This window comes from Schistocerca americana, chromosome 9 (genome assembly GCF_021461395.2).
Source record: "Schistocerca americana isolate TAMUIC-IGC-003095 chromosome 9, iqSchAmer2.1, whole genome shotgun sequence".
Classification (NCBI taxonomy): Eukaryota; Metazoa; Arthropoda; class Insecta; order Orthoptera; family Acrididae; genus Schistocerca; species Schistocerca americana.
Window position 1 is genome coordinate 42,578,156 of NC_060127.1, and position 10,253 is coordinate 42,588,408.

General features: G+C 44.7%; 1 protein-coding gene across 1 annotated transcript; it reads left to right on the plus strand.

The window, feature by feature from the left end:
- The first annotated feature begins 1,134 nt into the window (after positions 1–1,134).
- Positions 1,135–9,900, plus strand: LOC124551044 (cuticle protein 6.4-like). Its single transcript, XM_047125906.1, has 2 exons — positions 1,135–1,261; positions 9,406–9,900. Exons 1-2 carry the CDS (start codon positions 1,247–1,249, stop codon positions 9,658–9,660), a joined length of 270 nt encoding a protein of 89 aa, XP_046981862.1. The 5' UTR covers positions 1,135–1,246; the 3' UTR covers positions 9,661–9,900.
- The last annotated feature ends 353 nt before the right edge of the window (positions 9,901–10,253 follow it).

Sequence of the window (10,253 nt, forward strand, 5' to 3'; positions counted from 1 at the left end):
ACTTTTTAAAACATCTTTAGGTTTTATAAGAAATAATTCACCGAGAATCACACATAGAAAGTTTTCTACATTATGTGAAGCTGTTTATCATATTTCAACTGTAGCGGTTCACTTTCTGTAAAAAAAAAAAAAAAATAGTCTATTGTGCTCAGTTAATAATTGTTTCGTACGCCACCTGAAGATCGCGTGAAAACTGATCGAAGTCAGTTGTTACAATACAGAAGAAGTACTGTTCTGTGGAAATTTTAAGTTTCTTCGACTTAAATACATTAAATAGATAACACAGATGTGCGTCCACTTTCAACTATCACCAGAATTCAGCTACAAAGAACATTAGTACCAATGACTTTGTCCATAATGGAGATGAGTTCATGGTTGTTAAAGTCAGTTTTAAAATGTCGGCTCAGTCGTCTGTAGGTGGCCGACAATTTAATATTGTATAGTTGTATCAGAACTGATTTATTGTGTAGTCTAAGTTTGATGGATTTGCACAGAATTTCATGTGTACTTTAATAACCAGAGTTGGTCAGTTTTAAGATCTTTCTTCAGGTTATATAAGTAACTGATTCTTAATTGCACACTATGGTATTTTTATTTTATTTTATTTTATTTTATTATTTTTTTACACAGTGGCAGAATGTCAGAATGTTTCACATTCCATAAAATAAATTTTGTATGTTTACCAAAATCGGCTGTTAAAAAAGAGAAGACCAACAGTGGTGTGATCATACGATGAAGAGTATTAGATAGGTGCACCTTTGTTCAGGTATCAGTTACATTCGGAAAGAAAAGAAGGTTGGTACCAGAACTGATCCTTGTGGAACACCTGACATGACTTGCGCTTTCTGTGCGAAGAGTCCCGCGCCTATGCATTGACGGCAGCCAGGTCCATTAGTATTTTGGAGTGTCAAACACAAAAAACAGAAGAGTGCTGGGGAGGGTTAGTGCGTGAGGAGTGTCGTAGAAGAGTTGGACCACGCCCGGCACTGGGGCGTTTCCTCGGCGCTCCAGTTCAAGGTCTCCGCCGCGACAGATGGTCAGCGTCTTGTCTGGCCCACTCCCCCCCCCCCCTCTTACCGCCCCTCCGCACGCCGCCCCCGCCCCCGCCTTACCTGTTGCAGAGCGGGAGGCCCGCTCTGCCCCACAGTATATAAGCTGGGCCGGTACATCCCAGGGGCATCCACAGACCACAGCACGGTCAGCTATCTCCAGTCGCTACACAGACGCCACTCCACCTACCGCCACCATGATGAAGTTCCTGGTAAGTCGTACTTCACGTCTTCAACTGCAAAACACTGTACTGCGCATCTATAATATTAGTCCATTTCACTCATTCGCAGTTTTGTTATCATTGTTCTGACAGGTTATATACAACTGGTCACGACTTCCTCTTCTAAGCCAAACTTTTCTTCTCAGAGTAGCACTTCTCAGTTACATATTTTCCAAATAATTTTGGAAAACAGCGCTCAGTTTCAGAACTCAGTATCACACAAATCACATTTATTGGTGACCGATTTCAGTCCAAAAGCCGACCATCTGCAGACCATATTGCACAGCTGACATGTGGAGATGAATCCACGGAGCAGGAACTGCAGAAGTCCCCAGATGCTTTCAACTGCTTGTAGGAGCAGTTGACAGAATCTGGAGACTTCTGGAATTCCTACTCTGTGGATCAGTCTCCACACATCAACTTTTGAGTACAGTCTGAAAATGGTCCGCATTTGGACTGAAACTGGTCGACAATAAATATGATTTGCTCTATGTTGACCATTTTTTTAAATACACTTCTCAATTACTTTTCTCCCCTATAACTGGTGCTCGTCGCTTCAAAGGAGAGGGACTCTTTGCACAGAAAACGCAAGTGATGTCAGAAGATCCACAAGGATCAGTTCTGGTGCCACTCTTATTTGGTTCCGAATGGAGTTCATACCTGAAAAATTATCATTACAGTTACCATGACGTTATGTGTCTTAAACATTTCCTATCAGCCTATTTCAGCTTGTAGTCAGTGTTTTACACACACTGATTTTCTTGCCGCTTCTCCAGAGAACATTATCAGTTAACAACATTTTCTCAAAAATTTGTTTGTCCAAATAAGGCCTACGTTTCACACTATCAGACTTCCCTTCGCGAATAATGGCATTATAGCCTACGCTATTCTGCTTCTTATATCCTCCTTGCTTCATATTTCATGCGTTTTTTTTTTTTTTTTAGCTTCCTGGGTAGCAGAATTCCTTCACTCCACCTACTATGTGGTCCACAATTTTAATGTTAAGTTCGTCACTAATTTCACTTCTGTTGCTCCTCAGTGGTTCAATCTTTATTTGTTTAATCCTCAGTCAGAATTACGTGGTCTCTGGGTTATTAATTCCATTCAACAGGAGTTGTAATTCCTCCTCACTTGCAATGAGGATAACGGTGGTGATAGCATTCGCAACAGTATCCCATAATGCTTCAGTGGTGAGGAACGAGTCAGCTTATTCATTGAGGGCTGGGGAGGGGGAGGAATTGGTCTGAGTTAGCGTTTAATGTGACAGCTACTGACTGAGCTGGGCATATTGAAAACCTATGAAAAAGTATGGAGAAAAAAAATTTTATGAGTTTCTCGTTCATCAGAAAACAAAACTCATTGTATATGTTAATTAGTTTCAGAAATATTGATGTACCAAATCGTATGATTCTTTTTGATTCATCCTGTATAACTCCACTGGGAAGGACTAAAATGCGCTCTTTCCTGTCACAGTAGCTTGGAATTTGTCTGATACGTGCACCGACCACTTGTATCAGACTGCTAGTGCTACAGAGGGTTGTCAACCACTCTAAACTAGTTCTTCCCATTTGAAATCGGTATGAAGCATCAATATTCCAAGTGAACCACCTTCCCCTTAGGAGGGCCATACATACCGGGTTTCTTGCCTTCGAAACGTGCTATCACATTTGGCCTTCTTCCCACAATATTTTCATTGCTTAGTCTGCTTACGCTACAATGATCATCCTTATATATCTTACTAGTGTGGCTGTGTCTGTACTTTCTTTGAGGTTTTGGGCGACAGACGTTTGCGTTTTGGTCTCAAAGAGAATGGAAACCACTGATGTGGCGACAGCCGCTACACTTATATTTTCAGTGCGACATCGCCATTGATCAGCCTTCACATTTAAGATTTAGAATTTTCGTTTTCACTGATTGTTTAAGCAACCACCGATGCTTTAAAGTAGCGAACTCCCGTGCACTCGTATAAAACAGCCTCACACGTCTGAGCACATTACAGAGGAGTTACCGCGTTAAATATCTGACCTGTATTATCCAGCCATGTGTAGGGGGACCACAGTGAAACATGAGAGTTACCACTTAGACAGTGTATTTCTTGAGATCAAAAAAGCTATGAGAGGGGCATGATCGGCACAGTAGCGCAATTTCCGTGTGAAATCCGGTATCTACACACTCACTTGGTGAATATCTTAACTGTGATGTAAATGTAATAATTTCGCATGCTCAGCTGCTAAATGAGTTACCTTAGATGTTAACTAGAAAAATTTTTGAACGTGAGATGAGATACAAAAAGGGATTCTAAGTTGAGATGTTACGCAAAACTGGGATTATTTTTCTGTGCCGTACGTACGTGCTAGCAAAGGCTCTAGCCTTTACTCGGACGTTTTGAAATATGTCGTCAGTGTTTTCCTTACATTACTTTACGGAAATACTGAAACGGTTTCTATTACAAGATCATGGTCAACCGACGCTCCCCTCCTTGCCAAACTGTAGTCATAATGAAAATTCCCGGATGTTGACTAATGTTTTGTGTTCTTAATTTGTAGAAGTGTTGTGTGTGATATCCTTGTAAAAGGGATTCATCGCTCAGTAAATTTACACTACCGGTCACTGTACCTTTTGTGGAGAATACACTTTCCTGCTGAGCTATCCTCACGCGACTCATGACCTGGGCCTGTCTGTCTCTCCTATTTTCCAAACTTCACAGGGAAAACTTGAAAATACGGTGTCTATCCACAAAGTCACATACGTTTATATATAGTTACCAGCTACTTTATGGAGAGCAGTCGCAGTTTCAAGTTTTTTCTGTGAATTTTGGAAAGTATATTTTGTGCGGTCTGTCAAAGCACGTACTCCAGTTTTCCGCACAGTATCCAGTCACTAAGATATTTGTCGTATCGCGTAGCGTTTGACGAGATTTGAAATTCTGCAACCGTACATTCATTTCGCCTGCCAAGCTGGTTTTCAGCTCTTCGTCATTGCCAAAGCACTTCGAGCCAAGCCACTTCATGTGAGTGAGAGGGACGATAATCGCTAGGCGCCAAATGACGGCTGTGGGGAGAGTGATACAATACTCCCTATTAGAACTCTCGCGGTCTGGTTGGAGTACGCCGCATTGTAAAGCCAGAGTTCAATATGCCGAGACGTTTGTTTCGAATGGCCCTTCGCAAAGTGACTGGTGTGTTACATTAACTTTTAGAGTTTGTTATGGCAGTCCTCTCCAAAAACTCCATTAGCAAAATTCCTTTTCTGTCCCAGAAGACGCATGCCATGCGTTCCCTGCTGGAGAGTGATTGACGGCACAGCGTGCGTTTTTCCGATATCTCTGCACCGACTGAAGTCTTTATTCTGCGCCCACCTCTGATCTTCTGTCACCATCTGATTGAGAAAAGCATCGCCTTCTGTTTTGTAACGCACGAGAAAAGGACAGCGCTGCTGCATAAGCTGAGCCTTCTGTTCTTCAGAAACCAGTTCAGGCACCGATCTGGCATTAAATTTCTTGTAACTCTATTCTTCGATAATCATTTTGTGCGGTAAAGTACGACTAATGCGTGGAAAATGAACACAAAGCTCCGAGATGGTGGGTCTGTGGTTTTCCCTGAGGCTACTATCAACCAAACGAATCAGATCTGCATTCACGATACTCGCTCGGCCAGTTTTCTAATCATCATGGACATTGGTTCACCCATTTTGAACGTACGGCATCATTGTTTTTCACCGTCTTCGCTTCTTACGTTTTCCAAATAAACTACACAAAGTTCGAAACGGATTTCAGTAGCTTCGTACTTCGTTGCTCCACGATTACAGAATGTGTAAGGGGTGATCAAAACGTTTCCGTTTAGGGGCGTTGCTGCTGCATTTAGGCACATAGCGCGACTCCAGTGCGGGTTTGTAAGCGTCGACATCTACATCCATACTCCGCAAGCCACCTGACGGTGTGTGGCGGGGGAACCTTGAGTACCTGTATCGGTTCTCCCTTCTATTCCAGTCTCGTATTGTTCGTGGAAAGAAAGATTGTCGGTATGCCTGTGTGTGGGCTCTAATCTCTCTGATTTTATCCTCATGGTCTCTTCGCGAGATACACGTAGGACGGAGCAATATACTGCTTGACTCTACGGTGAAGGTATGTTCTCGAAACTTCAACAAAAGCCCTTACCGAGCTACTGATCGTCTCTCTTGCAGAGTCTTCCACTGGAGTTTGTCTATCATCTCCGCAACGCTTTCGCGATTACTAAACGATCCTGTAACGAAGCGCGCTGCTCTCCGTTGGATCTTCTCTATCTCTTCTATCAACCCTATCTGATACGGACCCCACACCGGTGAGCAGTATTCAAGCAGTGGGCGAACAAGTGTACTGTAACCTACTTCCTTTGTTTTCTGACTGCATTTCCTTAGGATTCTTCCAATGAATCTAAGTCTGGCATCTGCTTTACCGACGATCAACTTTATATGATCATTCCATTTTAAATCACTCCTAATGCCTATTCCCAGATAATTTATCGAATTAACTGCTTCCAATTGCTGACCTGCTATATTGTAGCTAATTGATAAAGCATCTTTCTTTCTATGTATTCGCAGCACATTACACTTGTCTACATTGAGATTCAATTGCCATTCCCTGCACCACGCGTCAATTCGCTGCAGATCCTCCTGCATATCAGAACAATTTTCCATTGTTACAACCTCTCGATATACCACAGCATCATCGGCAAAAAGCCTCAGTGAACTTCTGATGTTATCCACAAGGTCATTTATATATATTGTGAATAGCAACGGCCCTACGACACTCCCCTGCGGCACACCTGAAATCACTCTTACTTCGGAAGACTTCTCTCCATTGAGAATGACATGCTGCGTTCTGTTATCTAGGAACTCTTCATTCCAATCACACAATTGGTCTGATGGTCCACATGCTCTTACTTTATTCATTAAACGACCATGGGGAACTGTATCGAACGCCTTGCGGAAGTCAAAAGCACGGCATCTACCTGTGAACCCGCGTCTATGACCCTCTGAGTCTCGTGGACGAATAGTGCGACATGCAGACAAGGGATTAGTGCGGCATTTGCTTCTTTCCGATGTGCGTGCGGCAAATGCGAAACGTGAACTATGGCGAAATTATTACGAAATGCTTGCAAACACGACCAACGCACTGTTACTCTTTTGTTGGCTGCTGTAGGACCAACGCCAGTAGAGATCCATCGTAAAATGTAGAATGTGTATCGGGCGATAAACTTTTTGGAAACGTTGCTGCTGCTACATGATAACACACGGCCTCATATCGCAAATGACGTAATGCAGAAGTTACGCCAAGGCTGCTGGCAGACGCGTAAGCAGCCGACCTCTAGTCCTGATGCGGTTGTCACGCTTTCGGTCCGTTAAAAAACGCCTTGAAGGGTCCGCGATTCCTGTCGAACGAGAATGTGCCATGGGCAGATACGGACTTCTTCCGAGGGGTCTGAGTAGCTGCAGTTATGGACTGTGCGGCTGGTCCCGGCGGAAGTTCGAGTCCTCTCTCGGGCATGGGTGTGTGTGTTTGTCCTTACGATAATTTAGGTTAAGTAGTGTGTAAGCTTAGGGACTGATGACCTTAGCAGTTAAGTTCCATAAGATTTCACACACATTTGAATATTTGAACGGACTTATTCATGAAGCAAAACACAGAGTTTTACCAAACCTCGTGCGTCGATGGGGTGACTGCAAGGCTCACAGTGCTTGTAACTGATTGGCGTACCGAGTCTGGACTGTAAGGCATTGGAACGAAACTTGCCGATCGCCCCTTATACGTCACAACTGGCGGGACTTGTGAATGCAGCACACATTTTGAAAGCACGTGGCTGGGACAGGAACACCACCTCGATTCAAATCAAATGGTTCAAATGGCTCTGAGCACTATGGCAGTGAACATATGAGGTCATCAGTCCCCTACAACTTAGAACTACTTAAACCTAAGGACATCACTCACATCCATGCCCGAGGCAGGATTCGAACCTGTGACGGTAGCAGTCGTGCGGTTCCGGACTGTAGCGCCTAGAACCGCCCGGCAACATCGGCCGGTCACCTCGATTCCCCGCAGCTCACAGCGCAAGAGCCGCGCCGCTATCTCTGTTACCACCCATGATAGACGAAGACGGAAGTTACTTTCCGGCTAGAACTCGTACATTTACTTCACTGTATTTGTACTCGTTGCACGTCATGAGTACCAGTGTAACACATTACCTGCCTTGGATCACATAGTATAAGCGAGTCTTCCGGTCCAGACTGTATACAACTTAGGTTCCTTTCAGAGTGAGCTGATGCAATAGCTCCATACTTAACAATCATATACAACGGTTCGCTCGACGAAAGATCCGTACCTAAAGACTGGAAAGTTGCGCAGGTCACAACATTTGTCCAAGAAAGGCAATGGGAGTAATCCACTACATTACAGGCCCGTATCGTTAACGTGGATATGCAGCAGCATTTTGGTCACGGATTGTGTTCGAACACGATGAATTACCTACAAGAGAACGGTCTAGCGACACACAGTCAATACGGATTTAGAAATAATTGTTGTGAAACACAACTAGCTCTTTACTCGCACGAAGTGTTGATTGCTACTGACATGGGATTTCAAATTGATTCCGTATTTCTAGATTTCCAGAAGGCTTTCGACGCTATACCTCACAAGCGGCTTGTAATCAAATTGCGTGCTTATGGTATATCGTCTAAATTGTGATACTCTTTTTCATGATTTCCTGTTGAGAGGTCACAATTTGTCGCAATTGATGGAAAGTCCTTGATTAAATTAGAACTGATTTCTGGCTTCCACCAATGGGCCCTCCTTCCTTCTCTACGTAACCGATTTAGATGACAATCTGAACAGTTTTCTTAAGTTGCTTGCAGATGATGCTGTTGTTTATCGCCTAGTTAAGTCATCAGTAGATCAAAACAAACTGCAAAACGACTTCGAAAAGATATCTGCATGTTGCGATAATTTGTAATTGATCGTAAATAATGATAAGTATAAGGTCATCCACATGAAAGCTGAAAGGAATCCGTTGAACTTCGGTTCAAATGGCTCTGAGCACTACGGTACTTAACATCTGAGGTCATCAGACCCCTAGGAAAAAAAAAATGGTTCAAATAACTCTGAGCACTATGGGACTTAACTTCTGTGGTCATCAGTCCCCTAGAACTTAGAACTGCTTAAACCTAACTAACCTAAGTACATCACACACTTCCATGCCCGAGGCAGGATTCGAACCTGCGACCGTAGCGGCCACGCGGTTCCAGACTGAAGCGCCTAGAACCGCACGGCCACACCGGCCAGCTCAGTCCCCTAGAACTTACAACTACTTAAACCTAACTAACGTAATGACATCACACACATCCAGGCCCGAGGCAGGATTCGAACCTGCGACTGTAGCAGTCACGCGGTTCCGGACTGAGTAGGGGAGAGAGTGTTGCTGAAATGGTACACGCCTTGGGGTGGACAACATTAAAACAAAGGTGTTTCTCGTTGTGGCGGGATCTTCTCAAGGAATTTAAATCGCTAGCTTTGACCTTTGACTCCGACCTACATGGGGAGAAACGATCATAATAAAATAAGGGAAATCAGAGCACGCAAGGAAAGATGTAGGTTTCCGTTTTTTCCGCGCGCTTTTCGTGATGGGTGGTTGGTTAATTTGGGGAAGGAGACCAGACGGCGAGGTCATCGGTCTCATCGGATTAGGGAAGGATGGGGAAGGAAGTCAGCCGTGCCCTTTCAGAGGAACCATCCCGGCATTTGCCTGGAGTGATTTAGGGAAATCACGGAAAACCTAAATCAGGATGGCCGGACGCGGGATTGAACCGTCGTCATTCCGAATGCGAGCTTTTCGTGAGTGGAATAATATATCATTACTGTGAAGGTTGTTCGATTAACCCTCAGCCAGGCAGTTAAATCTGATTTGCAGAGTATCCATGTAGATGCAGATGCCTCTCGCAACTAATAATATATAACCCAGCACTGAACCCTGTGGAACTGGGTGCTTTTTCTGTGCATATGTAAATATTCAAGTACCTTCCCGTGCAGTCTAAGTTTGCTGCATCCTGTGCATGCTCTAAGCAGGCACCTGCATCAGCCTTTTGTGACAACGTCGTCGACTTTGCAGGTCCTGGCCCTGTGCCTGTTCGCCGCCGTCTTCGCCGCTGAGGAGTCCGCCCCCAAGGAGAAGCGCGGCCTGGCCTACGCCACCGGCCTCGGCTACTCCGCCCCCGTGGCCTACTCCGGACTGTACAACGGCTACTCCGCCTACGGCGTGCCCGCCTACGCCTCCGGCTACTACGGCTACAGCGGCCTGGGATACAACGGACTGGGATACGCCGCTGCCCCCGCCCTGGGCTACGGATACCACGGCATCTACTGAGCGGACCGGCGGTGACGTCGTGTGACGACTGCAGTGCGAGCGGGCATCGAACCGGGGTCCCCGACAACTGACCCCGAGGGATAACTGCCTGCGGCGAGGACTGCCAAACGTTCTCCTGCAACGCCTGTCATTCTAGCCCGCTGGAAACCTTTTCCTTTTCACTCCCCCTCATGGCCCATCTTCCAAAATTACGTACTTTCCACAAACTGTAAATAAAGTTTGCAATTCATTTCTTCTATATATACAGTCTTTTATTTACTTTCCACTACACACCTGCTGTAGCAGTGCCAAGCAAGTATGTGTCTGGTCGATATAGCAATATTGTATCGCTGTAGGGAGAGAGAGAAAGAGGGAGTGGTCACCATTCTTTTCCAGTTCCTCACCTGAGAGCAACAGGCGGTACTCGCTATGCAGAAATACCTCATAAATGCGTCTCTTTCCAGTCTCGTTGATCGAGACACACAATTTATATTTTTTCATTTTTTTTATATTCCATGGAACCTTTCAATCTATTTCACATGAACGACACATCCGGAGATTTTTGAGTAATCTTACAGAAATACAATAATGTGAGTCCACAACCCAGAGGTTCT